Source organism: Microcaecilia unicolor, chromosome 1 (assembly GCF_901765095.1).
Source record: "Microcaecilia unicolor chromosome 1, aMicUni1.1, whole genome shotgun sequence".
Classification (NCBI taxonomy): domain Eukaryota; kingdom Metazoa; phylum Chordata; class Amphibia; order Gymnophiona; family Siphonopidae; genus Microcaecilia; species Microcaecilia unicolor.
In genome coordinates, this window is record NC_044031.1 from 725,564,662 (window position 1) to 725,583,379 (window position 18,718).

The window sequence follows — 18,718 nt, forward strand, 5'->3', positions numbered from 1 at the left end:
GTACCTTTAAAAAACAGCTCAAGAGATAAATTTTTTAGACAGGCATTTGGTGACAGAGTTGTACCTTGATGAGGAATAATTTGTATATTGTACTGCTATAACTATATGTTTTATGTTATGGCATTTAAGTAGCTTATTATGTTTATTATATATGCTTTCACTGTACACTGCGTAGAACTGTGGGTAGTTGCAGTCTCTAAATATTTTACCTGAATAATAATAATCTACTTTCAGCATGGGTTTGGAAAGGTGATTAAATAAATCCAAAATCATCCTCTATGTATTGCTGTTTCCTCCCTTGCCCCCTGGGAAAAGTGCTAAGCAGGGGAGAAAGAAGATTTTTGACAACTTAATTTGGAACCCACCCAAATCATATACTAGCCTGATACAGATACAGTGGGTCATGTGTGTGAGAAAGGGGACAGACTATATCAGGAAGTCTAAATTCATAAAGGGTCAGAAGCGGAAAAAGTTGATAGAGTAACCTAAACATGAATATTAACCTAGTTTCTGGAACAAAGCTATGCAAACTAGGACTGTTCATGGCCTTCAAGAACCAGTAGAGAGAACTCCTAGACTAGGTGTCCGTTCACTTGTCTCTTAGATTGTAAGCTCCTTGAGCAGGGACCGTCCCTCTATGTTAATTTGTACAGCTCTGCGTAACCCTAGTAGCGCTTTAGAAATGTTAAGTAGTAGTAGTAGGTGACCTTTTGAGGTTCTTCTCATTTCCATTATGACTGTAAGAACAAATTGCCAGGCTCCAGGGATGATAAACATGGATCTGAGGGAGCTGTAAATAAGCCCATTTTACAGTATGTAAACGGTATCCTACATATATTTAGCCTGATGCAGATTTACTTCAAAAGAGAAAGCCATAGAAATTGCCATGAGTCCAATGAAACTGTGCAGTCATATAACAGCATTCCCCAAAATAAATGTACCGTGGGAATTTCCTTTCACTGGGTATATGCAGCATGTTATCTTTGATGAAGACCCTGTGATCTTTCTGTAAGACTAATACAGAACTGTGTAAAAAAAGGTAGACATTTTTAGGTAACAATACAGTAAGGAAGCCTTTTACTAAAGTGTGTTAAGCTTTTGCACTCGGTGCACCCTAACAACAGAAATCAGTGAATGTTAAGTGCAAAGGTTGTACGCTAATTGTAGGGGGCATATCCAACATGTCCTCTGGAATTAATGCACGGACATCTGCATTAGTGTAAGTAGAACCTAGTTGCAATTAGCACAGCTGCACTTAGCCTGGCTTCACTTAATAGGAGACGCTAACTGCAAAAATGAAAATTAGCATGCGTTAAGTAGTGTACACTCCTTGCATTATGCAATCCACACCCTTCTCCACCCATGACCCACCTAGTTCCTGCTGCCTAGTACATTATGCAGTTAGGACTGGATTCAGTAAATGGAAACCAAATTTGGGTACTGGAAAAAATTGGTGTGGAGAGAGCTGTTTATAGAATAGCACTTAGAGCCCACTCCCATGCCTAAATTTGGGTGCCAGTATTTACATCAGCTAAAACCTGTGTAAATGCCAGCGCCCAACTCTTGACATTTCGGCAGTGGCGTACCAAGGGGGGGGGGGGGGGGGGGTCTGCCCCAGGTGTCAGTGGGTGGGGGGTGCTCCGCTGACGCTGGCGGCGCTGCAGTCAGCAGCACTCATCTCCTGCAAAGCAAGCGGCGTGGCAGGCAGCCTGCCCTGCTTGTAAACGAACGAAGTAAATCTCGTCGTCGACTTGTCGGGCCTTCCCTCACGGGACCCAGTGAGGGAAGGCCCGACGAGTCGACGACAAGGAGATTTACTTTGTTCGTTTACAAGCAGGGCACTGGGCATAGACGTGAGGCGTGGCCGCGGGACAACTGTGAGAGAAGGGCCTGAAGATGATGGCAAGAAGAGAACGGTGTGGGGGAACCTTCTGGGAAGCGCTGTTGTCGTCGGGGCTCTGAGGCAGCTGCTAGGCGCTCCCCTTGGTTTCAGATGGGAGAGGGAGGAAAGGAGTTTCAGATGGGAGAGGGGGGGTTCAGTGGAGCTGAAACTGGAGGCTGAAAAGGGGGGGCAGGTGGGAGATGTGGGCTGGGGCTAGAACTAGGGGCAGGTGGGATAAGGGGGCTGGAACTGGGGGCTGAAAAAAGGGGCAGAGAGAGAGAGGGGACAGATCCTGGATGGATGGGGAGGGGGAGGGAGGGAGGGCAGACCCTGGATGGATGAATGGGGGGGGGGGGAGAGGGAGGGCAAATGGTGGATTGAAGCGGGGGAGAGGGAGGACAGACTGTGGATGGATGGATGGATGGATGGATTGGGGGGGGAGAGGGAGGGGAAATGGAGGATTGAAGGGGCAGAGAGAAAGGGCAGACAGTGGATGGAAGGGATAGAAAGGGCAGACTGTGAATGGAAGGGGGTGAGAGGGCAGATGGTGGAATGAAGGGGCAGAAAAAAAGGGCAGACAGTGGATGGAAGGGATAGAAAGGGCAGACATGAATGGAAGGGGGAGAGAGAGAGGTTAGACTGGGGCAGATGGTGGATGGAAGGGGCAGAGATAGAGGGCAGATGTGCATGGAAGGGGCAAGGAGACAGGGCAGACATTGGATGGAGGGGACAGCAGAGAGGGCAGATACTGGATGGCAGAGAGAGACCGAAGATAGATGCTGGATGGAAGGAAGATAGTAAAAAGAAGATGAGGAAAGCAGAAGCCAGAGACAACAAACTGTAAATAAAATATATATTTTTACTTTTTTTTGCTTTAGGATAAAGTAGTATTGTAGCTGTGTTAATAAATGTTTATAATAGAACATGTAAATAAGGTAATCTTTTTATTGGACTAATTTTAATAAATTTTGACTAACTTTCGGAGAGCAAAATCCCCTTCCTCAGGCCAGGATAGGACACTGTAAGCACTATACTGTATTGACCTGAGGAAGAAGGTTTTGGCCTCTGACAGCTAAATGTATTAGTCCAATAAAATGGTATTTTATTTTGTATATTTGTTTTATTTCTATTTGTTAATTTGTAAAGTGGTGATTGGTATTTGTTAGTTTTTTTTTCAAATTTACATCTGCTGTCTTTATATTTTGCACAGTACTAGGGGACATTTTCTGTTTCTGTGGTGTTGCATTGTATGCAGAGTCTGGCATCTTGGGGGTTCAGTTTAATTTTTCTCTAAATAGAAAGTTTATGATTGCTTATTCTATAGTGGATTAGGGTGTATCTGTGTTTGTGAAAAAGACATGGCTTTCAGTTGGCATTGACTGTGCAGGATCGAGGATCTGTACTATTCTGTCTGGTTTCGTTTTACAATAGGTGAATTGATGTTCTGGTGCTCACTGTAGTGTTTAAGATGCTTTCCTTTTCCTTGTGTGACTCGTAGAAATGACTGCTTATGGTATGGTAGAATTGCTCTATAGGTCCTGAGTGTTTTGTATTCTCGGTATGCCTAGTACTAGATTTTGGAGGGGGGTGTTAAAAAATGACTGGCCCCAGGTGTCAACTACCCTAGGTACGCCACTGCATTTCGGTGCACAATGGGAATATTCTATAACTCCATATGCAAATTTTGGGAATGCATCCTACCATGCCCCTGGCCATGTTCCCTTTTCAGTTGCAGGCTAAGTGATTTAGGTATGCATTGTTCTACAATAGCACGCAGGACGATTCATGCACAAAATCTAATTGCCAATTAACTATGATGATTGTTGACGTCAGTTTATTGCTAGTTAATGGCTTGTTAGCTAATTAATTTGTACAGGGAAAATTTCGGCATCCAAATTTGGGAACCATATATAGAATCTGGTTAATGTGCAAATTAGGGTGAGCAAACCATCATGCCATTACAGCAGCTATCAGTGTGCTTCTGCAGTTGCAGTTAATGCACCCTCATTCATCAAACTGCTTAACGCGCTTTAGTAAAGACTCTCTTAATGTTATTTAAATTCTCCTTGGAATATAACCGGTTCTATTACTTTATCTTCTACATGCACTCAATTTTATCTCCCAATTCAAGCAGCATATGGCTATTTTAAGATGCCTTTCACTCATCAGTAACTAAAGGTGGCTAACAACTTCCTCTGCAGAATTTCCTTATGTGCTTTATGGGTTAAAAATACCAGTATTTGACTTTCATAGCTGTATGCTCACCAAATTCTTGCCCATGTGCCACTAAGCATTATAATTTTTCTTTAGGCTCTGAGCATTTCTTACGAACCCCAATTCTTGCATGGACATTCTGCAGGAAAATCACAGAACATCCGTATAAAACTTTGTTCAGTTGATCAGAGTCCTTGATAGAATACTTTTCATTGTGGACAAAATCAGGGCATTTTATCCTTTATAACTCATCAGTAGGTCTCTATTAGCTATAAAGGCACTGCTTAAAATAACGGGAGTAAAGAGAGACTAGAAGAAAATAAACCTTACACAACTCAAGGTCAGAGTAAGGGGTCATTACAACAGCATGTTGTTACTCAATACTTTATCAGCTAGACTGAACTGAGTGGCAACATATATGTCATTGGATTAACAGAATCTCTGGCAAACAAGTGTATGTACTTCCACAATAATAACTTGTAAATTAAATGCATGCATCCTCTCACACACATGTAGCTCACCCAGTGACAATGTAATTTAAGTGATGATGATATGATTGCTCATTTCATTTATGACCTCCATGTACCTATGCAATTATTAATATCTGAATATAGCACAAGTAGGCATTAGTTGTACCTGGGGTTTAGATTCTCAATAGCGAAAGACTGCAAAATGATTTTATTAAAGGCCCATATTTTATGTATCACAGAACCCTTTTACTGCGCAATTTAGCCTATACTATTCATTTGCCCCAAAATGGCCACTGTGATCCCTAGTAGCAGCCTCACAGTACTCGAGACTGCCACTAGGGGTCATGGCAGACATTTTGAGACCAGACTCACAATAGGCTCCTGCCTGCTAGTCCCCCTAGACCAGTGATGGCGAACCTAGGGCACGGAGAGCCTTCTCTGTTGGCACGTGCGCCGTCGCCTCACCCACCGGAGGTTCGTTCCCTCCGCCCTTCGAGTTCCAGGCCCCCTCCCTCCGAATTTTAAACGTCATCTATTTTACCTCGTCGGGTTTAGGGCGGCAGCACGCAGGCTCGGCTCAGTGCTTAGTTCCGTTTTCCCTTCTCTCTCTCTCAGCTCTGGTCCCGCCCTCATTTCCTGTTTCCGCAAGGGCAGGGCCAGAGCTAAGAGAGAGAGAAGAGAAAACGGAACTAGGCACCGAGCCGAGCCTGCATGGTTTTTACCGCTGCTGCCGCCGCCCTAACCCCGACAAGGTAAGATAGATGACTTTTAAAATTTGGAGTGAGGAGGCCTGGAACTCGAAGGGAGGGAGGGGGGCCTGGACGAGTTCCAGGTGGAGGGGGGATGAGGGGGGAATGCACCACCTGTTAAATTGCCCTGTTGGCACTTTGCGATAAATAATTCGATTTTGGGTTGCTGTTTGGGCACTCGGTCTCTGAAAGGTTCGCCATCACTGCTTCAAGGTTGGCCTGAGGGGCTTGGGCTGGGACTACCCTTTGCTTCAGGGAGGAGGTTCAGGCCAGGACTATCCTTTACTTTGGGGGATAGGTGGGCACCTGAAAACACCCTCCGGAGGTTAACCCGACACCAACCAATATTCAGACTGGTACCTGATTACATCCACAGCCAAAGTTAGGACAGCCTCTAGTGGTTAAGTATTGGCTGTTCCCAGGCTCTGCCTGTGGACCACCCTGGCACTAACCAGACAGTGCAGGGGCAGTTTGTGGTGATATTCAGAGGTACTGTCTGGTTAAGTGCTGCTGAATATCAGGGCTTATTTGGACACAAACAATTTAACCAGGCAGGACCCTCTCCTGTCTATTGCTCTGAATATCAGGCAATAATATTTTACTATTAACTAAAGCACATTTTGAAATTTGTGACTGAAGTTTAACACCTAAATTGTCTTTTTCAACTTAAGGGCTGTTCTTTCAAAATGTAGCTACAAGATTCAAATGAGCTCATGGCATATAATTCATATAGCCATAAATAATATCCCTAAATATTTCTGATGTACCAAAGTGATTTTAAATCGGAGGAAAAAAACTCAGATTATAAGGGAACACTCCGTCGTTGATACAACCAACATTAAGGAGGTCCCTTAAATCATCATGGGTAAAAAACCTCCTTCTATTATTTCAAAAGTATGGCTTCTGCTCTAATCAAACATATAAATGGCAAGTGACCGACTCACCTGCAAATGCGCAGTAGAGACTTCCCTCTCTGTCCCACCCTCGCGTCAAGATGTGATGATGTCAGAGGGCGGAACAGAGAGGGAAACGGAGTTGGACTGTCGGACGCTGCCGCCTGGAAACAAACATCGCGCGCACCAACCTCCACCCTCCCCCCCATCCCCACCGCCGCTCCCGCCCCCCTCCGTATCGGGCCCCCTGCACTGACCTGACAGCGCCTCTCACCTCCGTGTGGAAGCGCTGCAGGCAGCAGCAGAGCTTTCACACGGAGGTGAGAGGCGCTGTCAGGTCAGTGCAGGGGGCCCGGCATGGAGGGGGAGGGAGTGGCGGCGAGGAAGGTAGCTGGAAATCTCGCCCATTTTAACGGGCTTAACGGCTAGTACTTTAATAAATGAGAACCGTCTATATTTATAAAACGGGTCAGTGCATCTGACCCGTTTTATAAATATAGACGGTTCTCATTTATTAAAGTATTAGAGTAGAAGCCATACTTTTGAAATAATAGGAGGTTTTTTACCCATGATGATTTAAGCGACCTCCCTAATGTTGGTTGTATCAACGACGGAGTGTTCCCTTATAATTTGAGGTTTTTTCCTCCGATTTAAAATCACTTTGGTACATCAGAAATATTTAGGGATATTATTTATGGCTATATGAATTATTAATGGTTGGATATCCTCTAGAGCTCTTTTTTGAGATTTAGATTGGTCTCGTGGCATATAGAACAGAATCTTGTGTTCCCATGGCCAAGAAGATCACACATTTCCAGCATGAACATTAAGTAAAAGAAAAAGAATGATGGGCTTTACATGGTGGTGGTAGTTAAGTGTGCCCCTCCCTCTCCAGGATAATATCAGAAAGTGAACTAGTAGATCATACACCTGTCTTTTAGATTGTAAGCTCTTTGAGCAGGGACTGTCCTTCCATGTTAAATTGTACAGCGCTGCGTAACCCTAGTAGCGCTTTAGAAATGTTAAATAGTAGTAGTAGCTGTTTGTCTCCTTGAATAAACTGGATAATCTCTAGAACCCAGTTCAAAATTTCTGAATTCCTACTCAGAATTTACATTGCATATCTGTACTGTGTTGGCTAATTTAATTTGTTTCCATGTATAATTAATTCTCTTGTATGAAAGACATATTTGCCAACCATAAAGCTTTTGTGTCAGGCCCAAGAGTTAGAGACACGCTGGGAGGCCACTAATCCCTTGGGGGGGGGGGGGGGGGGGAGACTGCCTCTAGTAGTCATGAACTCCTTCTCCCCCAGCCCTGTTCCAGGACTGAAATTCAAATGCCTGGCCTCAAAGATCTGTCCTGTGAAGCCCATCACTTCTTAAAAAAGAAAAATAATGCCCTAGGTCCTCCTCACTCCTACTCATCCAAAAAGGTTGCTTTGGAGAAGGGGGCAGGAATGATTCCCAACCACTCTTGCCCCACAGAGATCATCTTGGATGTACTTGGAAAAATGATGTATCAAGTGATTTTCCAAGACTGCTCCTGCCCCTACTATAAGGCAAATTTATGGGTAAGTGTTGAAGGTGGAGAGGACATAAAGGACCTGGACAAGGGAATATATCTATTTTAAACAAGGGGTGGGACTTGGGGTGCATGGCTTTAGGGACCTGTATTTGAACTGTGAGACCAGAATGGGGCTGGAGGTAATCTTCAGATACACTAGACCCCAGGGATTAGATATCCCTGAATGGGTTACTGCTGCACCAGGGAGTTCAAGCTATTTCAGAATAGGGGCCAGCAAACCCTTTAAAGAGCTGCTACCATGACCTAAAAAAGCAAATCCAAGGACGACCAGAAAAAGAACTATATCTCATTGAGAAGTAGTGGGGGGTATTTTTTGCGGGGGGGGGGGGGGGGGGGGAGGAGACAGGAATGAGCCCGCAAAACTTATTTTGTGTGCCTGTTTTTGCAAAATTACACATACTTTGGATGCGTGGCACACACAGAAGAAAAAGCAGAGGCTGGCCAAAGACGATCCACCACAGGGAATGTTGCTTAAACATACAACAAGTATAAGTCGCTGGTGAGGCCCCACCTACAGTATTGTGTTCAGTTTTGGAGGCCGTATCTTGCTAAGGATGTAAAAAGAATTGAAGCGGTGCAAAGAAAAGCTACGAGAATGGTATGGGATTTGCGATATAAGACGTATGAGGAGAGACTTGCTGACCTGAATATGTATATTCTGGAGGAAAGGAGAAACAGGGGTGATATGATACAGACGCTCAAATATTTGAAAGGTATTAATCCGCAAACGAACCTTTTCCGGAGATGCGAAGGCGGTAGAACGAGAGGACATGAAATGAGACTGAAGGGGGACAGACTCAAGAAAAATGTCAGGAAGTATTTTTTCACGGAGAGAGTAATGGATGCTTGGAATGCCCTCCCGCAGGAGGTGGTGGAGATGAAAACGGTAACGGAATTCAAACATGCGTGGGATAAACATAAAGGAATCCTGTTCAGAAGGAATGGATCCTCAGGAGCTTAGAAAAGACAGGTACAAATCAAGCTAAGGTATACACAAAAAGTGGCACATATGAGTTTATCTTGTTGGGCAGACTGGATGGACCGTGCAGGTCTTTTTCTGCTGTCAACTACTATGTAAGTTGGTGTAGGGGGTGAAGGAAGGTGTTTGTTTTGCAAATTTTGTTAGCAATGTTAATGCTAATTTTGTCATTTATTTAACGGAACCTGATATACTGCATTATGACAGGAGGGCAATATTCAGCCTGTGGTAGCCAGCGCTGGCTGAATTACATTTGAATATTTAATAGCAGCCCCTAACCAGGTACTGGCGCTGAATATCAGGGTCTGAGGTGGATGCTCAGAAGATACCAGGGTAGCTTTCTGGTACTGCTACTTAATACTGGCAGTGCTGAATAACTCCTGGCTCTGCTCCTGGACTGCCCCAGAGCTATCTGGAGACCACAATGGTCAGAGCAGATAACTGGAGAATGTCACTGAAAAAGGGCCACTGAATATCTGCTCCCAGTCCGGTCAGCATGGTGTAACTGGGCAGAAGCCTCTCCTGCCTGAATAAACCACGCTGAATATCAATCTCATAATTACCATGGTATAATTGGGCAGTAGCCTTTTCGCCCCAGTGAAAAGAGTGAATAATAATCCTCTAATTTTTACATCTAGTGGATGAATATTTGAAGTTACTCCCCTAATTCTACAAGAGAACCTAACTTTAAGCATCATTAGCACACTGAAACTTCAAGAAAACTAGCACTTACAGGAGTGAATGCACACTTACGCATACATGTTCTAGCAGAGTGCTCAGCAGTATTCTACAATGTATGTGCACAAATGCTTTAGGGGAGATTCTATATATGGCATCAAAAATCAGTACTGAAATCAATGCTAAGCATATTCTATAAACGGCACCTAGATTTAGGCGCGGTATATAGAATATGCTTAGTTGATATTTCAGCGCCAAAATCTAGCTGCATCCATTTACACCGAATTGGTGTAGATGAGAGCGGCAAGGAGACTCCAGAAAGGCGTCTGAAAGAGGCCTTGCAAATTCTAAGGCATAACCTTCTCAAATAACTTCCAAGACCCACTGATCTGTAGTAATGTGGGCCCACCTCTGATAAAACTGAGAAAGCCGAGCTCCTACAGGGACCAGAGGAGAGGCCCTCGCAACTTCATTGGGAGAGACGTGATTGTGATCGAAAACCCGCGTCGGAGAGACCAGATCCTCTGCGGTAACCTCGAAAGGACCGAGTCCTGTTGAAAAATCGAGACCTCTGAGGCTGAGTACCCCAAACAGGCTGAAACCTACGGAAACCTCTCATTCTTCCACAACCAAACAAAGCACCTCAAGTGGACAGACGAGGCCTATCCTATCCAAACAACTCACAAACTATCTTAACAAGTTCTCAATACTGCATGATGCCCAATCAGGATTCCGGTCAAATCACAGCACAGAAACAGTATTAATTACCCTAATGACCAAATTTAAACAAATGATCGCAACCGGCGCCAATATACTCCTCTTACAATTTGACATGTCAAGTGCCTTTGATATGGTTGACCACGGAATCCTACTACACATACTTGAATATTTTGGCATCGGAGGCAATGTCCTAAACTGGTTTAAGGGGTTCTTAACTTTATGCTCATACCAGGTCACATCAAATTCAACTACGTCTGCTGCATGGACACCTGAGTGTGGAGTACCGCAGGGATCCCCCCTCTCGCCAACTATTTTCAACCTAATGATGATCTCCTTGGCAAAACTTCTATCAAACCATAACCTCAACCCTTACATATATGCCGATGATGTAACGATATATATCCCTTTCAAACAAAACATTAACGAAATCTCCAACGAAATCAACCAAAGTCTATACATCAAGAACACCTGGGCAGATGCATTCCGATTGAAACTGAACGCAGAAAATGCCTGATACTTACCTCCCAATACAACACGAATAAATTTACTGCTGTAAACACACCTAAACTAAATCTGCCAATCTCAGAAACTTTAAAAATCCTTGGAGTCACCATTGACCGCTACCTAACACTTGAGACTCATGCGAACAACACAACCAAAAAGATGTTCTACTCCATGTGGAAACTGAAAAGAATAAGACCATTCTTTCCAAGATCTGTCTTCTGCATCCTAGTGCAATCACTCGTACTCAGTCATCTGGATTACTGCAACTCACTATACGCAGGCTGCAAACAGCAAATACTGAGGAAACTTCAAACAGCCCAGAATACGGCAGCCAGACTCATCTTCGGAAAACCAAAATACTTAAGTGCAAAACCCTTATGTGAGAAATCACACTGGCTCAAGGAACGCATCGCCTTCAAAGTATGCACCTTGGTTCACAAAATCATTCATGGTGAAGCCCCTGCATACATGTCTGATTTAATAGACCTGCCACCCAGAAACGCTAAAAGATCTTCCCGAACTTTCCTCAATCTCCACTTCTCTAAGTGCAAAGGCATAAAATACAAAGTACTGCATGTATCAACCTTCTCTTATATGAGCACGCAATTCTGGAATACACTGTCACGGAACCTGAGGACAATCTACGAATTAACCGACTTCCGCAAACTTTTGAAAACTCATCTCTTTGAGAAAATTTACTGCAAGGATCAAAACACATGAAGATCATACACACTAATAGAAATGCACCAATACACTCTCTTCAGAATTCTCTTCCTCCATATTTTCACCACACTTAAAACTCTACCCACAGATAAAAAATTATCATACCCTATGTTCTCTTGCTATTGTTCTATCGCCTTATCATCGCCTCATTGTTACATTCCATTGTTCTATTCCCCAAATGATGTTTTGACTTTGTCTTCCCAAAACTCCTCACAATGTAACCCATAATCGCACTGTAACAAATTGTATTTCCATCATTCACAATGTATTGTAAGCCACACTGAGCCTGCAAATAGGTGGGAAAATGTGGGATACAAATGCAATAAATAAATAAATAAATATCCTCTGGGAGACGAGGAACTTTAAAATCTCCTAAAGAATGAACCAATTTATCCAATTCTTCTCCAAACAGGAAAGAACCTCTAAAAGGAAACTTACTTAATTTAGACTTGGAAGCCGCATCCGCCGACCAACCTCTCAACCAAAGAGATCGACAAGCAGCGACACCCAAGGCCAAGGACTTAGAAGATGCTCGCAGCAAATCATACAGTGCATCAGCTAGAAAAGCCGAACCCGTCTCAATCTTGGCCACTTCTACAACTATAGCCTGAAGATCATCTGAAGACCTATCCAGGACTCTCTCCGCCCAACGAAAACAGGCTCTAGCCACTAAAGAACCACAAATAGCCACCTGTACTGCCAAGGATGAAACATCAAAACTATTCTTGAGCACAGAATCCAGCCATCTGTCCTGAACATCCCGAAGAGCCGTGCCTCCATCCACTGGTACCGTGTTATGCTTAGTAACCGCCAAAACCATGGCATCAACTACCAGAACCCTAAGAAGATTTTTATCTGCCTCCGGAACAAGATAAAGGCGATTCATAGATCTGGTTGGCCGAAAAGCAGCATCTGGAACCTCCCATTGCGCTTTAATAACATCCCAAATGTCCGGGTGCATAGGAAAAGTTTTGCCGGCGGATCTAGAACCCTTAACAAATCCACCTTACGGACCTCTGAAACAGGAGGAAGATCTTCAAAATACAAAGTGGATGAAACCATAGAGATGAGGTCCTGCAAATCATAACTCGAGCCACCACAGGATCTTCCCCTTGGGGAAAAGACCCAGCGTCAAGATCTACAGAAGAGGGATCTTCCCAAACTTGTTCTGCCAGATCTTTCTCCTCTTCTAGAAAAGGCATCTCTTGATCCTGTTGTGACCACAGGTCTAACTGCAAATTAGCTTCTCTAGGCTTTTTTGTAGGGCGAACAGAATTTCCAGCTTCCCCTGAGACCCCTGCTCCGGCACCGCCCTTCTGCATAAGGAAGGCCTGGTACATCTGGAGTACAAACTCAGGAGGAAATCCCCCTGCCTGAGTGATCCCAGACTGTACCAGAGCCCCTGTAGCAGGATCCCTTGCATTTTCAACGTTGCGAGTAGCAGACTGTTCCAGCGACGGAGAAGACGGAACGATATTCAAAATGGCCGCCGTTCACGCCCCTTTCACTGTGCCGGGCTCTGGAGGCGGGCCTGACACCTCCGCAACCACTGCAGCAGACCGCAACGGCGAAGAAGAAAGAGCGGCTGAAATAGAGGTCAAAACCGGGGCAACATCCAGCGCCGTACAATATTTACAAGCGCTGGAGGCATTTACCCCCCGACGCTGACAGACAGCACATTGTTTGAGTTTTTCGGCCATGCTATAGAAGCGCATGCACGCGCTGACGCAATTCGCACCTCTTTTTTATTTAAAGTCCGGTCCAACAACGGAAACCAAAAATTGAAGAAATTAAACACTCCCCAAAAGTCAAACAATATGGCATCAATAAGCAAGTGCTGAAAAACTTCTTTTCTGTTTTATATATATATTTTTTTAAACAGCTGACAGCTACAAGGAAAAATACAGACACCAAGCACTAAACAGAGCTGCCTGCTCATTAGGGCAATGGGAAAAGCACTGCTTCTCGTTTTTTTTTTTTTTTTTTAAACAGTTCAAATAATACTGGCTGCCTCTCCCAAAGACAAAAAACCCTTTTTTCTTTGCAAAAGGGTAGCCCTTCCCTCTAACTATATATATATATATATATATATATATATATGAGGGAGATGGGGAGGAAAAGGAGGAGGGACCCGGGACACCCGAGTATAACACTCCTGAGGCTGACAATTCAAAATGGAATATAAATTAACAAGCCTCTAAGAATTCCTCAGGCACAGAATAAAGAAGTAAGATAAAAATTCTATAATTTAACAAAGAGAGACTAATGGGCTCGCTTCCTACCTGCTGGGAGACTGAGAGAATACTGAGGCTAGGGTCACATGACCAGGGCTCCTATTGGCTCTCAAGAGTCAGAGTTTTTTTTTTCTTCAGTCTCCACCTTCTGGAAGGCGAGGATAACCCATCAGTCCAATCCTGGGACGGTTCGGAGGGATGCTAAGGAAGTTAGCGCCGAACTGAAAACTGGCTATTTTAGGGGCATTCCAGTTGGCACTTGGCCGGTTAAGAGCTGATATTCACCATTTAAATGGCCAAGTGAACTCTGCCACTGGAACGCCCCTAAAATAAATGTCCTATTTTTATGTGGTGGCCCATAGTTGATTATGTGTTGAATATTGCACTTAAATGGCTATGTGTCAGCTGCTCCGCAAATCCGGAAATTCAATGCTGAAGCCCGTATATGGCCTGGAATTGAAATTCCAGGTTTAACGCTGGCAGCAGTGACCAAAACACTGAGAGCCACCATCTGAATATCAACCCCCATGGTTTAAACATCCAAATTATCCATTAAACCTCCAGACAAAAAAACAAAACAAAACAAAAAACCTTTATGCGTTTGGTGTCACCACTGATGGCATAAGTCCTTTTGAATATTGATACTTTGATTTTAAAATGTAGCATATTAGTTTGTTCTTGCTCGGACACCCCAGAAATATGTGTAACCTATCGTGTATGTCTACTGTGTGGCTTTTAATTGTCACAAGTGACTTCCCTTCTGAAAACTGGCTGTAAAGTGTTCACATGGGTGCTAATTTCGTAACAGGGTGCCTATGTAAAATTTCCAAAAAAAAAAGGCACATATATTATGCTTATTTTATACCTATGTGCCTATATAAAATAAGTTTTTAGAACTATTTATCACAGTGGACAAATTCTCCCCCACAAACTTACACCTGCTCCCTGGATTCTATATATGATGCCCAGACCTTCCTGAGATGCGCACGCAAATTATCTGAATAACAAGCTCATAGCCATCATAACTGGGTACTAACAACCAATTATTGATGTTAATTGGCAGCCATTAGAATTTTTGTGCGCATCATATAAGGCAGGGCACCTACCTCCAATAGCATGTAAGTTGAAAGGGGCGTGGGCGTGTCAGGGATGTTCCAAAAAGTTACATGCATTGTTACGGAATACGACCTCTGTGTGCCTAACTTGGGCACCAGTGTTTATACCAGGGTTCAGCAGTGCAAGACTGGCACCTACAGTTAGGCATGGGAATTCACGCTAAGCATGATTTCTATAAAGGGCAGCGCTGCGTATGCCTTGTAGCGCTATAGAAATGCTAAATAGTAGTAGTATAGAAATGCTAAATAGTAAAGGGCACGTGCACTTTACAGAATTGCGCTTACCCCCAGATTCTATATAGCACACCTAGAGATCCTCGCCAAAATCCAAGCAGATTCTATAATAATGCACGTAACTTAAGTTTAGCAAGCTAATAAGCATTGATAACAGCACTTAAGCAATAATGAGCAGTATTTGGCACTAATTAGAATTTATGCGCACAACTCGCTAAGTGTATTCTGTAAGGAAGTGAGCCGAACTTCTAATGCGCACAGGGAAAAAGGGGGAGTTATGGGTGGGGAAATGGGTGTTCCTAAATTTACGTGTGGTTATAGAATATGGCCCAGTGCGCATAATTCTACGTGCCAGGATTTATGCCACATTCTCGTTGGTGTAAATGGATGCATATAGTTTTTTGCGCTGAGATATCAAACTAAGTGTACTCTATATACCATGTCTAAATCCAGGCGCCAATTATAGAATACACTAAGTTGGCACCGATTTTAGGTGCCATATATAGAATCTAGCCCTTAGTGATTATTTTTTCAGGTGCCAAACTTTGATCACCATATATAGAATCCAGCCCAAATTCTTAAACAAGTGTATTTTGTGTTTAAATGTTTTTTATTGAATCAAAAGAACACAACAGCCATTATTGAAAGTTTCAACAAATTTACAGAGAAAACTTCCCATCCCCACTCCACCATCCCATTCCCTGTCCCACAACAACAACAAAACGATATTATGCGCACCATTATCAGTCACTAACAATTGAACAGTCGACTGCATGCCTGATGAGGCAATGTTAGCCAAAATGGTTCCCATATTTCCTGGGAGCTGCTATATCAGCCATCCAGCACGCTGCCAATATAACATAATCAATATCGGGTGTAGAGTCTTTTAAATATCTATGATAAAAGGACAAGGGTAGTTTTTGCTGCGAGCCCAAAGTATATGCCTCTCCAATGGTTTCTTGGACATCTTCTGTCAAATCAGTTCACAACAATGAGGATACATAATAATGTAATTGAGCATAAGCAAAATCAGAGCCTGGTGCCAAACCAAATTCTTGAGTAAAATCTGACAGAATTTTACCTTCTTCTGTTAACACTTGTAAGAGGCATTTAACTCCCTGTTGTGTCCACTTAGCAAATATTCCTGTCTCCCTGCCAGGAGGGAATGCAGGGTTGGCACATATAGGCAAGAAAGGTAACACTGCAGGGTTAAAAACTGTGCCTTTTACACATCCAGCAACAGACTCTATGACTGGTATGTAATATGGGATAATGTTGATAGATCCCCAAGGGTAGACCAACCATGGCACATAGGATGTGACTCAAATGTATTCCTGATATTAAAGTAGTTTCTAAATCAGTGTTTGAAAAAATACACGGTAGTTCTATACCAATCATTAATATGTCTTATCCCGCATGTCACTGTCATGTCATAAGTTGAGTAAACCCATACCCCCACGCTCTCTCGGGGTCTGCACTAGTTCTAGCGAGAGACAAGGTTTTTTCCCCCTTTCCAAAGATATTGCCGCAGTTGTCTCTGCAAGGCCCTTTCATCCTTATGATTCTGATACAGAGGGAGAAGTTGAAAAACATACAGCCATCTTGGAATCTTTATCATGTTAAACAAATAGATACGTCTTGAAAGGGACAATGGATAGGCTGTCCAGACCGTCAATCTCTGCTTTGAGTCAATAAGCAAGAGTTGTATATTTTATCTATAAAGGTCTGACAGGTTTGCAGGGATACTAACACCCAAGTACAGCAGGGCATCTTCCTCCCAAACCAACGGGAAATGACCAACCCATGATGTCTTTACTATCGGCAACAGAGGCATGGGCCTTTGATTTATCCAAGTTTAATACAAATCCTGAAATTTTCCCAAAAATCATTCAATAATGGTAACAACTTACGCAAACTTTTTTGGGGTCTGTTAGAGTAGCAGCAAGTCATCTGCAAAAGCCAAGGCTTTTATTTGTACACCATTAACTGTCACCCTTGATATAGTCGGGTCTGTTCTAATCAGGCGCAATAGTGGTTCCAAATTTAAAACAAATAATAAAGGGGAAAGGGGACAACCCTGACAAGTCCCCCGATAAAGTTGAAAGGCTGGAGTTCAAACTCCATTGGGGCAGTTCTGCAAACTAAAAAGTAATTTTGTATCTCAGGCAATGGAGGGTTAAGTGACTTGCCCAAGATCACAAGGAGCAGCAGTGGGATTTGAACCGGCCAACTCTGGATTTCAAGACCGGTCTCTAACCACTAGGCCACTCCTCCACATGCAGTGCACCGTCCTCCAAGGCCGAAACTCTCTCCTCCAATTCTCTACTGCTCGTTAGTATCTGCCAAGAGCGTCTCAATGTTCGCTATTTGCGGTTAATTGACCTGAGGTTGTAAGACGTGCTCCACTGCTTCTGTGAGTTGAGAAAGTTGTTCTTCAGAAAATAAAGATTGTCCGGCCATACTGACACCATCATTCCTAGTGTTGGCCACGCGCACCTTCTCTCTTTTTTTATGCCTTTTTACTCCAACAGTGCTATGCAAATATTTGTCCATGGAAGTCACGGCGCTAACATGTAGCCTAGTTTATCCAAAGAAGCGTTTCAAAAGATTAATTTTGGTGCGGGTTGGTGCAGGTCCCCAGGAGAGCAAGTATGCACGTCTTAATGCTCTTAATGCGGCAGCTGATATTAGGTAAAGATTAAAGCTCCAATTTTGTAATTTTGAACATTGGATAAAGATAGGGTTTTTAACTCGTTCATCCTCTTATTTGTAGGGGAAATCCTTGAAAAAGCATTACAGCGAAATACGTGCTGTGCCGAAGAAGAGTGCCCCTAAGCCGACTAGATCAAGTGTTATATCCTAAAGATGCGTATCAAGCAACATAGAATAGTATAAGACAGTTTATTTCTAAAAACGTTTATTGAATAATTTAAAAACTATATAGGAAGGTGGTGGCTACTGAACCAATGACGATCTGAGTATGTAAGACACTGTGCATAAGTGTATAAAGGTGCAGTGCGTTACTACTGAGGTTCCTTAACCAACACATTGATTTCTGTTATTCATCTAGATTCCATGGGTATCTTAATAGAGCATTTGATATCCAAAGTGTGTGTGTTGAATAAATCCAGCATTTGTTTAGAGTGAAGCCATATTCATTTGGTTTAAATATACAGTGCGGTCATCATGACCACAGTATTCATCAGGCCTAAACCAGATTCTTCGCCCAGTATCTCTTTGTAAGATACGATTCTGAAAGTTATTTAATACAGTTTTTTTGGTTATTGCTCTTCCTTTATGGAATTCTCCTCCACGGTGTATTAGAATTGAGAGAAACTGTTTTACAAGATGTTAAAGACATATCTCTTTGAACGCTGTTATTAATTTCATCTTGTTTTAGGTACTTATGATAAGATGACATTTAAATTGTCTTTTGTTATTCTAATGTACATCGCATTGAACCCTTAGTGTAGAAAAATTGTGATTAATAAGACCATAATAACACTAACAGATCTAGACAGAGGCTGAATATTGCCACTATCTGGACAATTTCTTGGCCAGCCCTCACCCTCTCCCAAACCTGGCTCCTTATGTAAATAAGAACTGAAAATACACTAACAGCAAAGTTGTAAGTTCACTGGCTGCTGATGAATGTATGCCTTTGTTTATCAGGCCTATAATTAACACAATATCATATTCATTGCTATGAAGCAAATGTGTGCCTTAGAATATTTTA

At 43.0% G+C, this 18,718-nt stretch overlaps 1 protein-coding gene across 2 annotated transcripts in view; it reads right to left on the reverse strand.

The window, feature by feature from the left end:
• HDGFL3 (HDGF like 3) overlaps positions 1–18,718 on the reverse strand; it is a 77,091-nt gene that overhangs the window by 3,939 nt on the left and 54,434 nt on the right. Inside the window, exon 6 of one of the 2 annotated variants that reach the window (XM_030189617.1) lies at positions 4,148–4,235. The exons of the other annotated variant lie outside the window; for it this stretch is intronic. Coding sequence (XP_030045477.1) covers positions 4,176–4,235 — 60 coding nt within the window. The 3' untranslated portion in view covers positions 4,148–4,175. The remainder of the gene's footprint in view (positions 1–4,147; positions 4,236–18,718) is intronic. 2 annotated transcript variants of the gene reach the window in all.